Raw genomic sequence first — 24,512 nt, 5'->3', positions numbered from 1 at the left:
ACATGAGATATTGTTTTTATAATAGATCATAACACATACATAACGGGAAATATATATATAAAAAAATAATCAACCGGGTTTTTGTACAGTCACATCAAGTTTTATTTCTTTGTGTATAACATTTTTTGCAATAAATAACTGTTATAAGACAATGACAATATCTTGATGTTACTCCAATTCACTTTCACTTACAAATACGTACTAATCTTAAGCCTTCTAATAACCGAAATACACTAATATTATGTTTTGTAACAGGTAACTAAATACCGTGTTTATTATGGTCCGGGAGCCAGCAGCAGATTCTATGACCAAGTTCCTCTCAAGCGGTAATTAGTAAAATGCATCAAAGTATAGTATTATGAAGCCTCGTGAACGTCAGCTGGAGCTCGGTTGGGGGGAAGAGCGGTTGTAGCCTCCCGTATCAGCTGACGGTTTTTCCACCAAGATACAGCCAGCTGACATATATATTTATCCACAGTTACATATAAGCTATCATCAGGTAAATTTTTGTTTGAGAGGAAATAACGGAAAATAAATTTTTCTTTAAATTTAACTTTCATGTTCGAGACACCAGCTGACGTATAATACACCATGTTGTAACCAGCTGACTATTTTTTTTCGTTGAGATATTGGGTTAGCTACAATTTGACAAATTTTTAGCTGAGAGGAAATGAATGAATGAATGTATTTTTTTTCCTATGTGCGTGGGAGGCTACAACCGCTCACCCCCCCAACCGAGCGCCAGCTGACGTTCACGAGGCTTTATAATACTATACTCTCATGCGTCTGACGAATTATCTCTTGAGAGGAAATAGTTAACCAAATTTGCACCTGGCTCCCTAACCATTATAATTCAACGTAGTTAGACGTTTTTTGTGGTTAAACTCAGTCACTTCAGTGACATTTAGATTTATATTTACTTCACTCGAATTAAAAACACCGTTATTGTGCGCAAAATAATAGCCAAATAAATAAAACTTTTTGCCTTGACTGTACAAGAACCCGGTTGATTTATTTTTTTATTTTATTTTTTTCGTAAGTTATGTGTAATGATATATCACAAAAACAATATTTCGTGTGTATTGGTCTTAGCCAAAGTTTCAGGCCCAATTTGCCCATTCTCCTTTTATAAATAATATTAATTAGATAATTTTACAGACTAAATATTGTGATATTACCTTTTCCATAATTAACGATAGATATTGATAGATAAACTATACAACGCATATATACCTATGTACATATAATACATAAATAAATATATAGTATAAAATGAATGTAATTTAAAACACAAAAAACGATAATTTCGAGCAATAATAATATCTTTTCCTTTACGTTTATCGAAATATTATGTAATTATATGTACTTAAGTAGATATAGCTATAAAACTACATGCTACAGGCAATTAGAATTTATTTAACCGACATTATAAACATTTTTACTGCTCTACTTTGAGCAAACGTGTTCTGATTAATTAACTGAATAATTGTACTCATGAAGTACATGCTGTAAATTGTTAACTATTCCGATAATTGATAAGATTTTAGAGTGCCTCACGATTTGGCACTATTTACTGCAACAACGAGTCTTTAAACAGACTTACTTAAAAGAAACAATATGTTTACATTAAAATATCACAATTTAGCTATTTAACCAATCCACTTATACCGACTTACAACGTAAAATTAAATACAAATGCGATTAAACAACATCGATTTGAATAACCCTCACACATTGATATAATTTCTGGCACAACCTTACAGGTGTTTCGTGTCTATATCAAACTCATAATTATATTGCACAATGACTAAGTCGGCTCGGTTAACATTACACGTGGCTGACATAGTTCGGAGAGACACATTAATCTAAAATTGATTACCTATCCACCATACGTTATTTTGTATCAGGCGTGAGAACATTAACTATATTTGGAAAGATTTCAGCCTGAATCGGCCCGTATTCAACGAGTTCACCGTCAACTGTGATGTAACCCGTTTGACCTTCGGGCACTATCCTGAACGCACTGACGGGAATTAATTTAATGTACTCATTATTAACTTCCGATATATTTCCCTGCGATATCGTTACAAGGAATGAGAATATTTGAGATCTGGATATACCCGCTTTGATGATAAGCATCCACATGACACCGTCGGATAACTCGGAGCGCGGGGCGAATAATAAGTCTTCACCGATATATGACTGATAGGAAACGTGAACCATTACGAACTCGCCTTCTTCATGCACCCAGTGAGAAGGTAACTGGGACATGAGAGAGGGCAAGTGAGGAGCTGGGCCGTGCATACAAGCGTGCACCGGGGACCGCATCTCAGAGCCGCCACTAGTGACGCTGTGGTACTCCGAGCCACGCGTACTGTAGAACGCACTCCGCCTTGAGTTCACAGAGTACCACGAATCTACTCGCTGATGTTTTTTTCCAGTCACCGTGCTCGTAAACACGTCCGATTGCTCGTCGCAGTCGAAAAACGCTTCCGTTTCGGGGGAGTCGAGAGAGCCGTCCTGGCTGACGCTATGACTGAGGGTGATCGTGTGTTTCGCTTTAGGCAAATTACTGACATCCTTGATTAGAGCGTAGCTCAGGACACCTTTGTACCTCCTCAAACCGACGGTTCTCGCGAGAGCCCACAGAGTGAACCTTTGACCGCCGATTGCTCGTAATCTTTCACTTTCAATATCGATATCTGACAGCAAGCCCCAGCCGACTGATAGCAAGGAAAACATTATCTGTGGATAAATATGATTAGTTAGTATAATCGTGAATAATTGAAAACATTACATTTCATATTATAAACATATTACACATTATTAAAAAACAATTCCCTAAAAATCCTTAAAATATATACCAAAAGCCGGATATAACTAAGATAAAACTAAAGCGTAAAAAGAGCAATGTAATTGCCGCAACAAATATGCGTAGTTCGCCTGGTAATCGTGTGATAGAGTCGTAATAGGATCAACTGGGAATAATTGATATCCGCAGTACCCACAACGTTCCTTGTTTGTGAGCGCGGATGTATATAATTGAAAAGTAACGTTATATTTTGAAGGTGAAAATAATTACGCTAAATGAGTGGTTATCTTGACATCGTATTAATTTAAGACACTTGTCTTCACACTATTATAATTCTACTTGTTAATATATGTACTACCAGGAACCAATGTACCTGTTAATACCTTATACTTTTTATTTAAAAGTCTCTATATTGTATAGAGACTAGGAAATGCAATCCCGATCCCGCGGGATCCCGATCTCGCGAGATCTCGTGTAATTTTTCGGGATCAATCCCGACGCATCATATGACGAGATCCCGTTCGAGATTGACGGGATTACTAATCGAAGATGACTTGCCTCTTTCAATGATTGCAGAAGATTTGAATTTACGTGCTGCACAAACTAATAAATCGCTTCAAGAGGAATTAGAAGAAACTCTGCGAGCTTCTAAAAGTCCTTTTGCACGTATATCCACGTCCACGAGCTTAGACAAATTAGAATCTACCATTAAAAAAGAAATGGATTTGTTTGAGTGTGGAGGAACAAGGGGGCGATTTTTGCAGTTTGCATATAATTGCTTCGCCACGCTGTTGCCAACCAGCGTTGAGTCGGAGAGGGCATTCTCAGCAGGGGTACATTGCAACGGACATTAGATGCCGTTTAGCAGATGAAACTATTAAACCCTTTGTTTTTTAAGGAGTCATTTTCAAAATCACTCTTTTTCCTAATTCCCTTGAAATAAGCTAATTGTTTTGATTACCTAATTTACCTACGTTAATTTCCTTACAACCTGATTATTATTTAGTTGGTAAGATTAAAGAATAAAGGTTTTTATTTTCTTTCGAGTAATATGTTATTTTAGTTAACCTCACTATCACAAACAAGCAGTTATTAGCTTTTTCAGTCATCTGAATTCAACATTTTTTTTAAATTAGACGGGATCCCGAAAATTCCGGGATCCCGCGGGATTGATTTTTTTAACCCCGCGGGATCCCGAATTTGCAATCTCGAGTCGGGATTGCATTCCCTAATAGAGACCGATCGCCAAAAGTGCAATATATATGATAAGCCTGCATCTATCGCAACGGTAGGATTAAAAACATTTAATAATAGTTAATAATATTCTTTTCTTTAGAGATATAGGAAATAAATTATATACATACGACAATTAACTCGTTACTATGACATAAAAACGAAGTAAACAATGAAACCTTGACTTCTCAAACAACGATACAAGATCCCTTTAAATGAATATACAGTGACAACGCACTATTATAATGTGACGTTATCGGGAATCGGGATAAAACAATAGACATTACGTTTCACTGAATACGAAACTGCAATGTTTAGTAATCGATATCTATACAGGGTGTCCCACTATTGGTATACTAAGCGCGAAGGGACTTGTAGTTTTGCATACACTGATCACGTAAAAAATACTTTAAAAAAAAAATTACATCAAAAATTTTTTGCTAAATTTTTCCTGAAAATCTATGTTTTCTTCTCTAGCTTCGCGCAGCCGGCATATACCGCTCCTCTAATGTGAGCATTTTGTCTATGAAAACATAATCTTAAACGACAGCTCACGTGCTGGTGGCAAAGTTGGGTGGGTTGCTTGTTATGGGTGTACACATAGAGTTTTAAGAATTCATCTTTTTGAAAAAAAAAAATGCGTCTGGAATATTTTAATTATTTTTTACGTACTCAGCGTATTCAAAACTATAACCACCTTTGAGCTTAGTATACCAACAGTGGGACACCCTGTATAAGAGAAAGAACCAAGTATAGGTATAATCAATGAAAAAAGTCCATTGACATCAAAAAATGCCATTCACGGTCTCACAAAATTGTCTGCACGCGTGTTGCGCGTAGTAAATGCAATTACACACCAAATTATTAAGAATTAGCAACATACTGGATTGGAAATTTAATAAAAAGTTGACTGAAAACAATTGACTTGAGCAAAAGTTATGAAAGATAACTTTATGACGAATATTTAAACAATTTATTTATTTGTTAACATGGCGGGGTGGTCACAAACCATGACGAATATGCAACTTAACCCATTGATCAATTTATATAAAAAGATTAATCATATTTGAATACAGCATCATTTAAATGTTTATGCTTATTACTTGTTTTGTTTACCAGAGAACATTGAAATACAGAAAATAAACTTCAACCACAATACCACAACATATCGTTGAAGTACTTAGGACTACAGTAACTAATGAAAGAAATAATAACCACAAACTTGTTTTAACGATAAATTTTTCAGAAAAAAATAATATTGAACGATGTAATTACTATATTTCAAATAGCTTTTGTAAATACGGTCAAAATAATCATTGAGTCAGAGGATACTAAGAAATAATTCTACATAAGAACTAAGCCATTGCTAAAGCTAATAATTGCATCGATCCTATAATGTATCGATGTCCATAAGAAATACAAAATATATAGGTTATTAGATCGATACAAAATTATTTCTTCACTCTAATTTAGCACCTATAATTATAACTTTTAATAACTATAATTAATAAAAAAATAATTGTTTGGACCACGCTCTCAAAGACCTTCAAATGAAGAACATAATATTGGTAACATGAATAATTTACTGATTAATTAAGATGTACACACAAAGTAAATAATATTTGAACCAGTTTGTAAATGTAACCTACTTACTTTACTTTTTGTTTCTACTCTGACGACATCGATTGGCGCCGTTTTGCCTCTTGTGAGTGCTATCGAGAGTCCAACCATGTTTTGATGAAAAAACGGCTCACTGAAATAGATAAAAATAAGTTAACAGTGCCTGTTTTCAATTCTTAGTTGAAATTTTAATCAATGATAAATCATCATAATTTCATCGTCAACGTATAAAAATAAATAAAATTGGTTCCTTCGCAATCATTGAGATTTGAGATACATGTAGTACCTACTTAGTACATTATTATTTATTAACTCAATGTTCGCAATGGAACTTTCCTTTGATTTTTTCTTGTGACTGTATTTAGTACCAATATTCTCCTATGACCTATTTAATTTTAATTTAACGATGAGTGAGTAACAGACCGTTTGCAAACACATATTTAAATCAGCATAGTTATTAAAATAATATGTTTATTTTGGAATGAACTAGGTCGGTTTTTTTAATTTCATTTAAATAGAGCCACCATAGACGTCGCACGACATTATATGAAGCTACAAATTCAGAAGCAAGGTGAAGATGTTCATTTACGTAAATATTTCATGGAATGGTGGTAAAAGTAGGTCAGGTCAAAAGATCATTGAATACTTTTTGTATTTTCCTTATTTTCATTGGTAACAAGTGCTATGTTTACATGTAACATGATTATGACTAATACCTATTACCTATCTTTAAATTGATCTTTCCTATGCATTAGGCATTTATGCCTTCGATTGTAATAGTTTCTCAGCATCAAATTTAACATGCTCGTTTGTTTGTTGCTACATTTTATTTGAAACTCTCTAAAGTAAAAACGTTAACGTTCATTTTAATCCAATTTTTATTGTGTATTTTCAGTTTATTTGTTAAACATTCTGAGGTTATTTCGTGAAATACTTTGAACACAAAATACAAAACAAAAATAATATGCATTCAAATTAAGTTATACAAAAAGTCTGAAATAACATTATTATTTTTCAAAAACTTATTCATAAAATCTATTGTTTCAAATCATTAACATTTTAAAGAGTTTTACATACTTGCATACTTTTAATTGCCACAGATTACGTTTATAGATATGTATATTTAAATGAACTACTTATTTAAATAAATTTTAAACATGCAGTCTTATGACAACAACATAGACAATAGTTAAAAATTATACAAGACTATAACGAATCAAATAAAAAGAGAAAGTATAAAACGAACGTCAATTATATCACTGAAGCAAAAAAGAACAAAATGGAGTAAGATTACGAGATCTTTCGCAAAGTAAAAACGTTGCAAAATATAAGTTTACGAGTTGTAGTTTTTATTTTCTACCAGCTTTTAACAAATATATAAAACTATCTGTGCTCCGCAGACAAAAACTTTTATCCTCATTTTCAAACTTAGCAAAAAAGTCGCACACTTTTGTATTTAGAAAAATAGTACTAAGTACTTATATTGATAGTATGGATAATTAAACTTTTTGTCGATACAATTTTCTATTAAGGGCATTTTCTTTAATTACAAACAGATAGCTAGCTAACTGCTCCTCAAACCGCAGATTTTACTTGACCTGGAACACAGTGTTTTCCTTGACATTCGTTTGATTACTACGTAACGCCGATATACTAGTGACTAGATCTAGACCATTTATTCTGAATCTAGCAAAGTATTATGAGTTATCCCAGTTACCTATCGCTTTAATTTTGATTTTTTTTTTGGTAATTTAATTTTTCTTTGATTGTTTTTATATTTTTCATGATCCATCGCAGTGTTGATACGAATATAATTATGTCTAGGGATGTAACGATACCGATACCGATACCGATATATCGGCCGATATAATCGGCAAGCCGAAATATCGGTATCGCCGATAGTAAAACAACCGATACCGATATCAAACAATACAAAAAACCGCGCCCAATGAACGATGCGGGAGGCCGCCCGCGCGTGCGCACTTTGTTTTCAAAAAACTCTACCAATAGTAAACTTTTATTAGGTACTGATTGTATGTGTATTACTTAAAGTTTAACTGACTTTGTAAAATAATAATACTAAAATAAATGGTTTTGTTGTTTTTTGATTTGGCATTTTTATTTAAAAGAATACGATTATCAGTTGAGTCTCTGTTAAATGTTGGTAACTTTTTATGCATAATTCACTATTTATTTTTCTACCAAGCCATCGATATCGGTATCGCCGATACATTACTACAAATATCGGTATTTGTATCGTATCGGCAAAATCATGTATCGTTACATCCCTAAATTATGTCATAAGAAACATTTTCACTCGCGTATATTTCTTTGCTGACCGGTTTATATTCAGCTTCATTTCATTACAGTACCTATTATAGGAATAGATCCTGCCAGTCCTAAGTCTGATACATCCCCTCATATTATTATGAGAATGATGGGATAAATGGGTATTAGTCCATTGAATAAAAAGTTCTAGAGTGCGTGAGTTAGTAACGTAAGATGTTTCTTCGAAAACATGTCAAGAGTCCCTAGGTAATAAACATACTAAAACCCCGGGCCACTAGGAGGAGCCCCGGAGTGGGGGGAGGGGGGAAATGGGTCCATTTTTTCATTTTTCGCTTAAATCTCAAAAACGGTACATGTTAGAGAAAAACTTTCAAGGAAAAGTTGAAAGGCCATAAAATTATCTACAAGTTGTACCTGAATCATTTTTTCCTATATCCTACCGTTTCTGAGTTATACGCAGTAAAACATGATTTTGGCTCAAACAATTTCCACATCAATCGATCAAAAAATATTTCTTTCTTCCAAAAAACTAAAATGTGCAACTTGTGACCGATACTGATAGATTGCTCTTAATTAGGTCTATAATTGGTAAAATAAACAGATTCCTCCATGGAAGCCTTTAGGAGGAATCGATTGTCAAAATATTATATTATGGTAGTTTGAGTTACTGAACTTTATCTTTTTACTTTTTTCTTCCAAAAAGCTCAAAAGTGCAACTTGTGACCGGTACAGACAGATTGCTCATAATTGGGTCTATCATTGATAAAAATACCAGATTCCACCACGGAGGCGTTTACGGGGAATTGAATTTTATTAGGGTAGTTACGATACTTGAACTTTTTATTTTTTTTCTCCAAAAAAACTCAAAAGTGCAACTTGTGATCGATACTGATAGATTGCTCTTAATTAGGTCTATAATTGGTAAAATAAACACATTCCTCCATGGAAGCCTTTAGGAGGAATCGATTGTCAAAATACTATATTAGGGTAGTTTGAGTTACTGAACTTTATCTTTTTACTTTTTTCTTCCAAAAAACTCAAAAGTGCAACTTGTGACCGGTATTGATAGATTGCTCTTAATTAGGTATATAATTGGTAAAATAAACACATTCCTCCATGGAAGCCTTTAGGAGGAATCGATTGTCAAAATATTATATTAGGGTAGTTTGAGTTACTGAACTTGATCTTTTTATTTTTTTCTTCCAAAAAACTCAAAAGTGCAACTTGTGACCGGTACAGATAGATTGCTCATAATAAGGTCTATCATTGATAAAAATACTAGATTCCACCACGGAGGCGTTTACGGGGAATTGAATTTTATTAGGGTAGATACGATACTTGAACTTTTTATTTTTTTTCTTCCAAAAAAACTCAAAAGTGCAACTTGTGACCGGTACCGATAGATTGCTCATAATTAGGTCTATCATTGATAAAAAAACCAGATTCCACCATGGAGGCGTTTAGGAGGTATTGAATTTTATTAGGGTAGTTACGATACATGAACTTTTTAACTAACTACCCTAATAAAATTCAATTCCCCGTAAACGCCTCTATGGTGGAATCTGGTATTTTTATCAATGATAGACCTAATTATGAGCAATCTATTTGTACCGGTCACAAGTTGCACTTTTGAGCTTTTTGGAAGAAAAAAAATAAAAAGTTCATGTATCGTAACTACCCTGATAAAATTCAATTCCCTCAATTATGCATGTCACTTCCTAATAGGTTGTTCATTATCACATTACGTGGAGGTCAAACACCCAGAAAATAAATTGAAATCGGCTCGATGAAATTACATATTAAGATTTTTCAAGGTTGCTTGTAGAGATACTTTTTAAAAACTGATATCTAACTACTACTTGTTAGTAATGGGTGCGTAATAATTAACACAATATGGTAATGAACTATTATTCCAACTAACGACAAATCAGTCGCCGTCAATTTGGGTTAATTACGATGCTGGAAAATATTCGAGTTAATTTAACGTTGTGGCTTTTTTGTGTATGCGTGTTCACAGATGTAATATGACATCATGATTAATCTGTATGTTAACCTACGCATACATATAAACAATAAACATGGAGCTTGTTTTCATCTGTACATGAAAGATGTTTGAGTTGAAAGCTACTGTATTTTTTTAACGCAATTGAACCAAACTTTTATTGCTGCATTACCTAAAGAAAGAAGTATGAATCATTGAATTTTTATGACCATGAAAATAATTTTTATTATTTCAATTATTATTCACCAAATTGCGTATATACAAAACGGTCATAAGACCAATACTTATGTATGGGTGTGAAGCCTGGACCCTGACCCAGATTGAAGAACGCAAGCTGTTAGTCACCGAAAGAAAGCTTCTTCGCAAGATCTTTGGTCCCACCAGACGAGAGGATGGAAGCTGGAGAGTCCGAACAAATGCCGAACTAGAAAAACTAATGGCCGAGCCAAATATACTTGGAGAAATAAAAGCACAACGGCTCCGTTGGCTCGGTCATGTAGAAAGAATGGGTGAGGAACGAGGACTGAAGAGGGCATACTTGGGGCGACCCCTGGGCCGACGGCCGGTTGGACGACCTAAGTATCGCTGGCGCGATCGAGTAGAGGCGGACCTGCGCGTGCTACGAGCCAATAATAATTGGCAAGAGACCGCTCAGGATCGGGGAAGATGGAGAGTTCTCGTCTCAGAGGCCAAGACCCACTTTGAGGTTTCAGCGCCAGAGGAGTAAGTAAGTAGTAAGTATTTCAATTAAGTGCAAAGATAATGAGTTGTGTGGCAATAAAAGTGAAATTATTTTGTAATAAAATAATAATACAATGAGTCCACATAAATTAAAAACATCGTCTAGTTAAGTGTTACTAATACGGAATTGACCATAAAGTAATTTTCAAAGCGAGGTTAACATTCTGTGAATGTATACAAGGCTTAACATGACATTGACAGGCATTTAATGAGATAATCCTTGATTCTAGATTAATCTTTATAGACCGGGAGATACTGACACAAAATTTCGAGTCATTTGTAACAAGGATGGCGGTTCTACAGGGGTCTTAGTACGCAATGACAAAAAGAAAAATGATGGTGTGAACGCTGGTACCGGTGGCTTAGTCGCGTGGGCGTTTGTCGAACTCGTCGGAAAAATAGCGAAAGTCAAACGATTTGTAACACAAAAATTTTAGAATTTACCGATAGCCCATAAAAAAGGAGTAGGCGGTAGTGTCATGCCATACTTTTCCGGTGTGACTTACAGCCCGCCATACCGATGCGAATGTGTTGATTTAAATAAAACAATCATTCAACCATTTGTACCAGGCTAAGTTTTGCACAGGTAACTATCGTCGTGCAGCCATTTACGAAAATCGCCATGCCATACTTTTCGGACGATTCCAAATGGTCGCCATACCACCGAAAATCTGCAAAAAATTTTTATTTCGCCAAACTTTTTGTACCAGTATTGCATTTGGATTTTTGGAGAGTATTTGATAAAATGTGACCATTATTATATTTGCCATACTTCTAGTAGGGGGAAAAAGTGCTGTCATACTTGAAAACTTAATTTATTATTAATTTATATAAGTGAAGATTTCCAACACATAGATCTTTGAAATTTTGTATTTATATTTGTTGATCCTCAAACTTACAGGAAAAATAAGTGCCATACTGTTACAAATCGTTTGACTTTCGCTATTTTCCGACGAGTTCGACTAACGCCCACGCGACTAAGCCGCCGGTACCAGCGTTCACGCCATCGTTTTTCTTTTTGTCATTGCGTACTAAGACCCCTGTAGAACCGCCATCCTGTTACAAATGACTCGAAATTTTGTGTCAGTATCTCCCGGTCTATTACTTGTACTTATTTGTCTGACTGCTAACATACTAATTAGTAAAATTAGAAATTCACTGTTTCTACTTTTCGAGTAACTTGCATTTTACAAAGATGTTATTCAAATAGGAGAAAATAATATTTTCATTGTGAAGTGTGAACATCATTTGACATTTGAATTTTAACTCAGACAAAATTCTAATTTAAAGTCAGATAGACAAAAAACGGACGACAATCGACATCGTCTATTCGTTAATACCGTGGCCGTGGCCGTGGGCTAATGCCCACGTTGTAGTAGGTACATTGTTGTATTTATATTTATTATTTAGTTTACTTTGTCTTAGTATGTACCTACATACATGGTGCTAACAATTTAAGACATGCATGTCCAATCATCGTAGGGCAAAGTTCGAGTGCAATGAATCAACATTCAGTTTTTAATGTTAACTATTCATTACAATCATAAAATGTATAGTTAACATGTTATTTTACATAAATTAAACAATATTCTTATTTATAAAAAAAATCATCATACACAACACATTCAAAATTTGGACAATATTCTAATTAAAACTCTATCATAACAAATCAATCCTATAATCATTTTAAATATTACAAACGTATCTTATCGCCTGCTTTACTTGCGTTTAAATGTTAGAAGAATAATAGCAATTAAGAGGCCGTAGCGATTTTAGAGTGATTTTAACTTATTTCTTTAATTATCTAGGAGCTGGTTTCCTGAGCAATACAACTTGGACCTCTTCAAAGCTAGGGTGAATAGGCTCCTCCTAGGCAGACGTGCACCCAAGTAGACCACATCGCCGCTTTCCATCAGGTGGGATTGTGGTCAAACGTCTGCCCATCGATTATTTAAAAAAAAAAAGTCATGCACGGGCTCTTAATACAAGAAATTCGGTCCGTATAGCCTCCATATCAAAGTACTATGTAGGTACATATATGTCTTTTTAGATCCATGTCAGGTCTTTATTCACAACAAAATATGTCCTTGTTAAAATTATATTGTGTTCCCCTAGTACCTACTACGTGTACCACATATAAGGTTATCCGTTATTGGCTTATTTCCCACTTTGAGAAAGACTGTGCTACTATTCTCTCGATTGATTAATTAATTAATAATTATTATCACAAACATAAAACCTGTACGTCTTCTCCACATATGAATCGGTCTAGTTACTAGTAGGTTTTAATTTCGTCATCTTCGAGGGCGCGGTCAAGGAAAGGTTCATTTCATTATTATGAAACGAGAACAAAAATGAATTAATGAAAGAATTTTTACTATATTCTATGGAGTCATGCGTAAACAAAAGCAAACTGGACTTATGTTTTGAATAAAGAATAACACACGAACAATGTAATAAATTGATACTTACTACATAAAAGGATAAAAGAACAAAAAAAGATATTGACATTTTTTATAATATAATTCAGGCTTCAGCAGTAACCTTCGTCATAATATAAGGGCTAAACCGGCTTATTTTAAATCACATAAATGAAATATGAATAAAATGGTAAAAGTATAAGAATTTTGTTGAATGAAGATCATTACCCTTTTACCTTTTCATGAGAGGTTGTTGGATAGAAAACAAATGCTCTAAAATAAAACTGTCGTTATAAATAATTTGATGGCGTTCCAATAGAAATTTAATAACTTACAATTATAAGTGTCCAATGACCGTGTATTACACTAATTATTATTCAGTTTTCGCAGCCATTATGCAACACCCGTTCCGCCCTTGCTGTGGCGCCACAACCTACTTTGTACTTACTAATACTATTTAGTATTTGGACGAAAGTATAATATTATACTACTTCAGTTATACTACAGAATAATAACTAGTAGGTAACTATCGTTAGTTATAGAATACTATGGATATAGGTGGATATGACTCTTTCACGGAAAAGTAGCTAATTTCGATACAATGTTGTCCACACATCCTTTTATCTATGCCTTATCCAGACTGTTTGGATAAGCACGTATCTCGCATTTTAAGGTAACCATGCCAGCAAAGTAGGGTATTCAAAATTGTCGATAGAGAAACAAACTTAATAAGTAAATAGGTATTAAACTGCGATTAAATGGATTAATTTGAATTAATTCTATGAAATTGTATACCCAAACCGGTAACTAAAGAACTACCGACATATGGAGAATCCAATTATGTATATCATTTACGTACAGGATTTCATCTATATTCTATATCTATATCTAATATTATAAAGCTGAAGATTTTGTTTGTTTGCTTGAACGCGCTAATCTAAAGAACTACTGGTCCGATTTGAAAAATACTTTCGGTGCTAGATAGCCCATTTATCGAGGAAGGCGCGATATCAACACGCTAAGACCAACTGCAACACGAGCGGAGCCACGCGGGTGAAACCGCGGAGCACAGCTAGTAAATAATAATATTCTGATAATAACACTGAAGTTACGCACGTAAAAAAGATAATTTAAATACAAAAGAGTGAAACATAAATATTATGCAATTGTAACAATGACGGTCAAATCGATTGCGGATTAAAGTAAAAAAATATACACATTTCATTCTAGATAACAATTGTAAATACAAAATACTACTTGAAAGATAACTTCGAAAGAATACCTACAACACAATGTAACTTTTGTATATTTTATTAAGTGATCAATATTTTTAATTAATACTCAAAGAAGAGTAGGCACCTTCGAAAAAAATAATTAATTTCAATGCTCGTTTACGTTATCTATTTCTCAATGAACGTGGATTACACTGACGTTTTAAAAAATATCTAACCTCAATAGGTAAGTATTACGAATGCGTGTTATCAATTTTATTAAGGTCTGCAGTTGGTACATAATATGTTGTTCTATCACGCAACAGTAAAATAAAAAAGTATTTTGTTTATATTATGAAATAAATTGTGTAAAACCTTTAAAATATATAGAATACAGAGTTTTTTAGTATAATATAATTATAATATTATGTCCAAAGTGTAACTAAGCGTTACGCTAGCGTGTAAATATACAACGGCGTATAAAGATACGACTAATCATTAAATTTTAAACTAGATATACCGGTCTACACATATTATATCTAAGTTCTGAAAAATAAAAACGTTTTTGTGGACTTTAAACTAAGTCAGAAACAATTAACAAAGGATAAAAATTTATATATTATACCTTTATGGATAAAATATGAGTCATTAAGTTCATGGTTGAAAAGAATCGAAATATAAAACAAAAACATTTCACAAAATAAGGAACATATTTTATCATTGGCAAAATAACTTCGATTCGATGAAAAAAATGGTAAAATTTAACAAAGCATTAACTCTTTACTGGCATAAAAAAATATTCTTAAAAATGTAACCACATCTTTTAATAAATTATTCCAAGTTTTTGCAATATGTTTCTTATAATGTAGCTGTATAAAAATATAAAAATGTTACTGTTCAATCTAAACTATGATATAGGTATATTAATACTGGAAAAACCCACAACCTGATGGACATCTCTCTCTAATGACACTGGGTTTTTTTCCATCAAAGTTATCTGTCATGGTGTGGTTTAACATTTCATTGCATAGAAGATATTTTCAAGGATTACCTCGTGTATGTAATAGGCTATTTGACAGTATAAAAAATAAATTACTTTTTTGTGTAATCCATATATATGGTCAACCGGGGCAAATGCAACTATGGGGCTATTGCAACTAGTTATCATAACTAATTTATTAGAGTTGTTGTAATAAATCGCCACCTATGATTCAATAACTCAACGACTAATAAATCTTACAAGTAATAAATGGTGCCCCTACAATGAAAACTATTTGATTGATAGGCCATTGTGTCAAACCGCTATTTTGAAGTTGGTGTGCGTAAAAACAGGTGTCGAGTTTTGCAGACAAAAAAATTTTTTAGGAGTGATTTTTTGCAGGTGTTTTTGATTGGACACGATTATCACAAGCCGTTAAGCTTATTTCATTTATATTTTTAGTGCGTTAGTTGACTCTATTTTGTGTTATTGATGCAGTTACAATTGCCTCATGAAAATTTCACTGTGGGGTTATTGCAACTGTGAGGTGAGTTACAATAGCCCCTTATATTTTTGTATGAAACTAAAAACACTAGTGATGTGACAGTGTCGATATTTTTATTATGTATCCTTCTTGGTAGTCAAAATATACTTTCTTTATGATTAATTAAAGAAGAACCATCGATTATTTCTTCGATATTATACCCAGAGACGGGTTCATAAGTAAAATTCAAATTAGATAAAGCGTGGTTAAAGAATATAAGTAACTAAAAACGATAGGTAGGATAGTTCTGTGATTGTTCAAGTAATTTTTAGTAAACGGTTGATTAACTAATAAACGTATTTTGTTTGGTTTACGTTTTAAACAATATTTAACACAAAGAATATTATTTGTTCTGACCAAAAACTAAAATTGACTTAGTAGGTAGTACACAGTGGTAAATCAAAGTAGGTACATGAGTTTTTCCTCTAAATAATGCGGCGCCATCTACGATCGCAACGTTATTGTATATATATATATATATATATATATATATAGAATAATAAAAATATATCGATGAATAAGTTTTTTGCATTCCCCACACTAATTCTCTAACAAATAGTTGCATTTGCCCCACAATCAGGAAAATAAGATTTTTCCTGAAAACTCGTCCTTGCTACACGGTAATCCAGTTCAAAATCCTATGAATAACATGAAATCTCATAAATATATTCTATATTCGTTGTTTTATATGAAATAGAAGAAGAGCTATGGCAGTTAGTTGCATTTACCCCCGACTAGGGGTTAATGTAACTTTTTTTACCAATTTTAGGAAATATTCTCACTACCAGTTATTTATAAGACTACTGTATTGCTTGATTGGTTGAAAATAATCTTGAATAAATACAAAAATCACTAAATGGGTCAAATAAATGACCAAATATAAAAGGAGATAACTGCAACCGATCAAACTTGAAACTTGTTATTTTTTAGTTGCATTTGCCCCGGTTGACCCTATATAAGGTTTTTGAAGCGATTTAAATTAATAAATGATATAAATAATAACTTATTTATTTATAAATCGTCGAGAAAAAACATCATATTTTTTTAAATTACCACGTGACCGAAAACATCCATGATTGGCTGCATCTGCCATGACGTCACAGCGGCGTAAATAACAAGTGATCCCAACGTTTACTCACGTCGCGTCGTTGCTGAATTTCGCTTTTGGTTTTGTTTCTTGTATAACTTATTTCTTGTGATTCAAGGTGTCTGTAATCAGTTTTGTTCTTTATATGTTATTTTTGTTTGTCATGGAACCAAATTTCGAAAAAGCAGACAGTAGAAATCTACCTAATGTGGACGCTATAATGGTTGGCATGTTCTTTAAAAACAACCCAGATTTTTACGCTCCTGAATTGAGAAATGTGAAAACAGCTACGTAAGTTAATATTTCAGTCGTCATTCATTACCTTTTAGTTAAATTTACCTACAAACATGAATCACAATAGCACAATAATTATGAAGTATACATTTTTTAGGTTATGCCCTTTGTTTTTCATTTCAGCCCTCCAGTTTATAGGATTGACGTGTTTGTATTGATTATTTTCAATATCAATACAAACACGTCATTATCAATTTATATAATATATCATTATCTAACCTCAAGCAGGTAAGAATGAGACGATTTATACTATGTATTGCAAATAAAATAAACTGCCTACTAGGTATTCAACACCATACTTACATCGAAGTGGTCTTCACAAAAAAATATAACTGTTTTAATTGATATATCTAATATCACTTGGATTTCTGCGAGCTAACTGAAACTACTTTCTACGCATTTTTATATCTTTTGGAGCACATATAAATAGTTTGTCAGGGATTTTAATAGTTGTATTTCTTCATCCAGGAATTACACACTATCTATAAGAACTCATTTTCTGGTTTTTAAACAGATTAACTTAATTATACTATAATTAAAACAAAAACGAACAATAAGTACTAGGAGCAAGTTGATGTTTACGCCGCTGTGACGTCACCATGGTCGCGAGACGCCATATTCTTCAAAATTGTGTTTTGGCGGCATATTTGAATATCATGTTTTTATTTTCCATTTTCTCAATTAATAACTACAAAAAATTAAGAAACATGTGTTTTGTGTACTCTATAAACGTATCTTAATAATTTGAGACAGTTTTCAAAACCTTGTCAAATAGCCTATTAAAAAATATGAAGGTGGTACAAAATTTCATAACAGTTGTCTTTAGAAGCTTTCATTCATTGTATTTTCTTATGTTTGCTTTTACGCGAGTATTATACTTTAAGGAATAGATGTTTTAACGGATTTTAAACGCGATATATTCATAACTAGCTTACCGCCAGCGGCTTCGCCCGCTTTGTCTAAAACCTAATAAATTATATACTAAAACCTTCCTCTTGAATCACTCTATCTATTACAAAAAACCGCATTAAAATCCGTTGAGTAGTTTTAAAGATTTAAGCATACAAAGGGACATAGGGAAATAGGGACAGAGAAAGCGACTTTGTTTTATACTATGTAGTGATAATATTATTTAATCCAATCCTTCGAACTCTTCTCTTTACTGCGGACAATTTCAAAAAAATTTCATTTAATAATAATTTAAGTTACTAACAGGCTGTGCAAATAACTACTTTCAAATGTAACCTTGTTTTCAAATATCATTTTTTTGGTTTAACCATAACATGGATGGTATTGAAAGATAAAAAATAAAAAAAAACATAATATCATGTCACATTCAGAACTAAAAATATTGTGACATTATTCAGTATTACTTACATAAAATACCTATACAAAATCTCTGATAAAAATATTATTGAACAAGTAACAACAGAGCAATCAACTCGGTCATTAATCTAAACTGCAAAGATAATCTGTTACCTACATTTCCTATGTTATATTCTTCTATTTTTTGCATAAAATTGTCATGAAATTACTTTGCATGTAAAAAAAATAAAAGATATGTGTGTTGGTATTATTGGAATAAAATATATACATTTGTTTATTTTCAAATCATATAAATATGCATTCCTATATTCTTTATTCTATAGATTAAGCTCTGTGGTAAGTGAATAGCATTTAAAATATCATGTGAATTTGTTTGTTTCCAAACAGGTACATATCATTACTTACTATTTCTTAATTCTTTACTACATTTTTTTTAAAGATTATATTGTTTTTATTTTTTTTTACATATTTTCCATTACATGTTATTAATGTTAGCAAATGCCTATAAGTCTGTTTTATTATCAAAGATAATGATGATATATAAAAAGATAAAAACTTGTTCAACCATTCAATTTCATCATTTCTTTTTTCTTATTAAGGGCCGATTTTTCAATGCTTGGATAAAACTTATTTGTCGAATAATGTATAAAACTACCATTTTAAAAACATATTCTAATTGCCCATATTTGACAGTTTACGTGACATTTTAATATTATCGTGTAATACTTTATTGGACGGATAAGTTTTATCCAAGCATTGAAAAATCGGCCCTTAATCTTGTTATCACAATGAATCAACATGGCATTAAAAAAATTAACTTCATAAAAAAAATCTTCAAGAAAATGAAAAAACTTACTAGTTATCAGTTTAAGCTAACTTAATAAAAATACATCTAGCTTAAGGACCATGTTGTTATATTTCGAGACAATTTTCACACACGGCTTGATCTGATCCCTTACTAAGCTTTCACTTGTGTTATGGAAACCAGATGGCTGATAAACATCTTATATATAAAATTCTCGTATCACAATGTTAGTCTGCATACTCCTCCGAAACGGGTGGACCGATTCTCATGAAATTTTCTGTGCATATCGGGTAAGTCTGAGAATCGGTCAACATCTATTTTTCATATGTACCACGGGCGAACCCGGGGCGGGCCGCTAGTATGTATATATAAATTTATATATATATAATTAACACCCAGACACAGAGCGAACATCTATGTTCATCACACAAATATTTGCCCCAGGTGGGAATCGAACCGACAACCTCTGGCTTGGAAGGCAAGCCTACCGTTCAGTTAAAAAAAAGTTACATAAAGCCTTGGCAGATTTCAAGTTAAGACATAACTTTATCAAATTAAATTGCTTTGTTTTCACATAAGCAGTTTTTATTACAAATTATTTATTGGATGCATTATAGTAAACTGATCCCCAACTCAACAATACAGAAAATGAAGCCATAAAAATAAACAACCCCCTACAAGGAAAAACATCAATTTTTTAATAAGTCTTATTAGAATTTAAATACCTTTCTATTAAATGTTATATAATTGAAATAGATAAAATTGATAGAAATAGATTTTTTTTTTCAAATTTAACCAATAATTGTTCATAAACTTAGTTATTATTCCCAATACTTGCCTGCTTCATCTATAAAAAAATATACAAATATTAATTATCTGATAGCAATTCGGAATTTTGATGCTACACAAAGATTTGTCCTCAATCAATTTTCCTTATTTTTATTATTATCAAAGATCATTGACCCAGAAAATGATAATGTGATGATGATTATATAGATAGGCCTAACGGTTATTTTTTTAAAGTAACATAACATTTTAAATTTAAATTATTATTAAGCCATTTTAATTTTCAATTATAATTAATTCAAAATATTCAATCAATGAAATAGTGTTGCAATAAGAACTAATGTTTTTCAGATAAGCAATTTGTTACACTATAACAGCTAATCATTGTATAAAGGTCATAAAATTGAAATTTATGACTGACGCTTTTTCTTAGATATGTAATATAAAAAATATGTATGTGTGATAAAAAAATAATAATATTTTTAAACTTACTTGTAATGGTGGCAAATAGTTCTCGCTAGTCCATTTCCAGATCCACACGGTAACACGGCAAGGGGCACTTCAGCGAATGCCTGCTGCCAGTCGAGTCGCTCAAACAATCCATTTAGAACCTCAAACAACACTCCATCACCACCAACCGCCACAATACCGCGCCAATTATACACATTTCTCGTACGAACAAACTCCCTAGCGTAATTTGCATACTTCGTTACATGGAGATCGTACGGGACTTCAGCCTCCTGTAATATCGGAGCCACTTTCATTTGAAACAACTCCCTCGCTTTTCCTGGCCCCGACTTCGGATTCAACAAGACTAACAGTTTCTTTTCGTTCACCGGAGGAACACTCCTGATAGGCTCGTTCGCGAGTAAACACTTAATTGTGGTTCTCCATTTCTGTGCTTCTTTATTGTTATCTTCATATTTATCATACGATCGGAACCTCAATGTTATCGTTGTTCTCTCCCGTTTCAATGTACGTCGGCTCTGTTTCAATACGTAGGCATAAATATACAGATAGGCACTGATATCGTTCTCATCAAGGTCACCGCTGTTTTCATCCACAACTTTAAGCTGTTGATGTCCAACGAGTGAAGTACACACGCATGATCCTCCACCAACACGACGTCTTTTACTTCTCATACATTTACTACCGATGATATCGCGTAACAATATTGTTTGTTCTTTAGAACTATCGTCGGTTTCTTTTATTAAAGATAAACCTTTTGATGTTAGACGCACACGAAAAACGGATTTCTTCTTGGATAAAATATAGAATGTCTCTTCAAGGTGGACTTGCTCCTTTAAATCGGCTTTTTCGTCACCCATGTCATGAAATACGTCTACTCCAATCTTTGAATCCGCCATAACTGTGTATAGTATATCTGCTAAAATTGATATTTCAAGTCAAAACCAAGGCCACTCGATGTCAAATTGACATTTACAAATTCGCAATAACAACAAACTCGTTCTTGCCATAAGCAATAAAAATATAATATTGTGCTAGTGTTATCTTTTTCAATTTCTCCACTGATTTAAAGGGACTCCGCGTGTGGACTCCATCCATGCCCAGCTTCTGAAATAAGTTCTGAACATACATAATACTCATAAAATATATAAATTATTGTATTTAGATTATCTGTAAATAAACATTGTCAACGTCAGCGCAGTGTTTATTTGTGGTTTATTTGGTAGGTATTTTGGTTTATGGTTTCTAACCTACACTGTAACTTAAAAAATCTTATTCAAAATATTTTGGTTTCATAATAATAAGTCTTAGACTGTATTTATACGACCACTTATTTGAACTATTTTATTTCATAAGTATTCAATGAATCTATTTACAATATGCATAAAATCCTAGAACTCTACAGTGGCATTGGTGGTATGCACTGTGCCTGGAATGGTAGGTAACTTATTTCTCATATCTATTATCCCTATATAATAATAATAATTAAGTTTAAAGCTATGCTACAATCTATAATAATATCGTTCTCAATTTCAGATTCTGGTTTGGAGGGAAAAGTAATGACAGCGATTGATATCAATACAGTAGCTAATGAAGTATACCGTAACAATTTTCCTAACACTTGTTTAATTTGCAAGAACATTCAGTCCCTAAGTGTGGATGATATTTGTAGGCTAGAAGTTGATACAATATTAATGTCCCCGCCATGCCAGCCATTTACTAGGAATGGAAAATTTCTAGACGAGAATGATCCTCGAACAAACTCTTTTATATATATTATAAATATATTACCACAATTATACAATATTGAATACATATTAATGGAAAATGTAAAAGGATTTGAATGTTCAAAAGTGAGGAACTTATTTATAGATAAATTAAAAGAATGTGGATTTGATTATCAAGAATTTCTATTATGTCCTAGCAAAGTGGGTGTGCCTAATTCTAGATTAAGGTATTACTGTATAGCTAGAAAAACTACATCAGAATGGAATTTTAAAAGGAAAGATGAAATTGTAAGTAAAAGCATTATCAACAAGGTACTTTTTTACAAATAACTTTAAACAATTATAGTAAGAAAATTTGGTAATTGTTGTATTCAACAAATATGTACTTTATATTTCCTCTACATTTTCAAAATTGGCAAATTCTATTTTATATGTTTCTTGCATTTTTTACTTCCAGATGTATGACCTTCCCATAGACACAAATGAACCATTTGCAATACAGAGTATTATAGAAGATAATGTGCCAGATACCTACATCCTAACCGATAAAGTATTGAAGTGGGGAAAAGCTTTAGACATATGTTACAAAGACTCAAAGAGATCTTGTTGTTTTACAAAGGCATACTCCCATTATGTTGATGGAACGGGCTCAGTTTTCACAGAGATTGATCAAGAAACAGCAAAGAAATGTTATGCAGAAGCCAACATGTATGAACCTGGGAGTGAGGACTTCATCAACAAACTGAAAGAATTAAAACTTAGGTACTTTACGCCTAAAGAAATACTTGCCCTCATGTCTTTTCCTAAAGACTATGTGTTTCCGGAAAGTACAACTGTTAAACAGTGTTATAGATTGTTAGGGAATAGTGTCAATGTTAAAGTAATAAGTGAATTATTGAAAATATTATTTTTATAATAAAATTTTATTGATTTACACATTATTTAAATCAAATATTCAGGGTTACTTACATGTTATCACAATAAATAATTAATACATAATATTAAGTCTGCTTAAATAGTTCCATTAGCAAGCGCTTGCCTCGCCCTCCTCTTTGCTCTATGATTCAAAACTCTCATTCTTAGCATCACAGCAATAGAGGACACCATGCCAACTATAAAGGTCCAAATTGTGAATTTCCAGAAGGCTCTTTCTTCTAAATATGCTACGCGATCGCAACTACAAGAAAAAAAAATTATAACAATATTTTTCATTTATCAGAATAAACATAATACGCAATAGATAGATTACCTTCTAGTGACCGTTTCTCCATTCTCACATTTTAATATTTCTTTAAAGCTTGTGTGTATGCATACACCAATGCTTTTGCTTCGAATTTCGAAATCTAAAAAAAAAACAAGCAATTGAAATACATATATGTATGTCATTTGAATTGAAAATTTTCTAGTTGAACTAGTAAAATTACCTGAACAGGGGTGACATTCACTTATAATTGTATACGGCTGATTGATCCAACATGTTGAATTATTTTCTGTTGGAAATGTCTTATTCCTCCTTTGACTACCAGATAAAGTATCAGCAAGATGTGATTCTAATATTAGAACTACAATTGTCAAGCTAAAAGAAAGATAGGATTATAAAAAAACACCATTTATATAGTCCATAGAGCATAAAACAATACAAAAGATGTTCAGGCTTTAAACTTACATTCCTAGTGATAGAGTTCCAAAAAACATACATCTCTTTGAACATGTTTCAATCATCGTGAATGTTAACAGAAGTTTCTTGAAGGCACCACAAAATCTTCGTTGTCTTTTTACGGTTTAGTAAATTAAGTAATGAATCGAATGATGAAATTTATTTCATAAACCTTGAATCGATAGATACGTCTTCTAAATCTTGCAACATAAACGTCTAGATAATATTTTTATGAAGTTATACTATGAAATATGTAGCTAAAATATGAATCTTGAACTATTTCACTAAGTATACTTTCCGTATTTCACTTGTATTTCAGAATTCAGCAGTGAAATGTGAATCACCAGTGAATCGTGATGTCAACAGACAACAGACAATCATATAAAAATCAAAACATGTCATCAGTCATTAACCTGACGTTTCATTGAATGCAGATGCAGAATGAACCTCAAGTTTATCCTCACAGTTTATCCTTGAGTTTATCTATGAATGAACCACAGAGTCGGTGGGG

The 24,512-nt window shown here is 32.6% G+C and overlaps 3 protein-coding genes across 6 annotated transcripts; 1 reads left to right on the top strand and 2 right to left on the bottom strand.

Moving 5' to 3' along the window:
• Positions 1-1,133: 1,133 nt before the first annotated feature.
• LOC149483850 (sphingosine kinase 1-like) lies at positions 1,134-21,714 on the bottom strand. The gene is made up of 3 exons (XM_089701331.1): positions 20,642-21,714; positions 5,699-5,798; positions 1,134-2,745 (listed from the first exon to the last, which is right to left on the bottom strand). The coding sequence occupies exons 1-3, from the start codon at positions 21,514-21,516 to the stop codon at positions 1,894-1,896; spliced, it is 1,827 nt and encodes a 608-aa protein (XP_089557457.1). The 5' UTR covers positions 21,517-21,714; the 3' UTR covers positions 1,134-1,893.
• Positions 21,715-21,836: 122 nt separating this feature from the next.
• On the top strand, positions 21,837-23,260 carry Mt2 (tRNA (cytosine(38)-C(5))-methyltransferase). 4 transcript variants are annotated; one of them, XM_089701354.1, is made up of 3 exons: positions 21,837-21,874; positions 22,154-22,632; positions 22,802-23,260. In XM_089701354.1, exons 1-3 carry the CDS (start codon positions 21,856-21,858, stop codon positions 23,258-23,260), a joined length of 957 nt encoding a protein of 318 aa, XP_089557480.1. In that variant the 5' UTR covers positions 21,837-21,855. The 4 variants fall into 4 exon arrangements, with proteins under 4 accessions (XP_089557480.1, XP_089557482.1, XP_089557479.1 ...); XM_089701356.1 differs by having other exon boundaries at positions 21,838-22,054; positions 22,154-22,470; XM_089701353.1 differs by having other exon boundaries at positions 21,838-22,054.
• On the bottom strand, positions 23,249-24,357 carry JTBR (jumping translocation breakpoint protein JTBR). Its single transcript, XM_089701362.1, has 4 exons — positions 24,011-24,357; positions 23,769-23,920; positions 23,594-23,687; positions 23,249-23,521 (listed from the first exon to the last, which is right to left on the bottom strand). The coding sequence occupies exons 1-4, from the start codon at positions 24,064-24,066 to the stop codon at positions 23,356-23,358; spliced, it is 468 nt and encodes a 155-aa protein (XP_089557488.1). The 5' UTR covers positions 24,067-24,357; the 3' UTR covers positions 23,249-23,355.
• Between the last annotated feature and the right edge of the window lie 155 nt (positions 24,358-24,512).

This window comes from Colias philodice, chromosome 12 (assembly GCF_061535455.1).
Source record: "Colias philodice isolate Cphi_HAF_F1 chromosome 12, ilColPhil1 Martin Lab GWU primary, whole genome shotgun sequence".
Lineage (NCBI taxonomy): Eukaryota > Metazoa > Arthropoda > Insecta > Lepidoptera > Pieridae > Colias > Colias philodice.
Note: the sequence above shows the minus strand (reverse complement) of the source record. Positions and strands in the feature narration are given on the sequence as shown.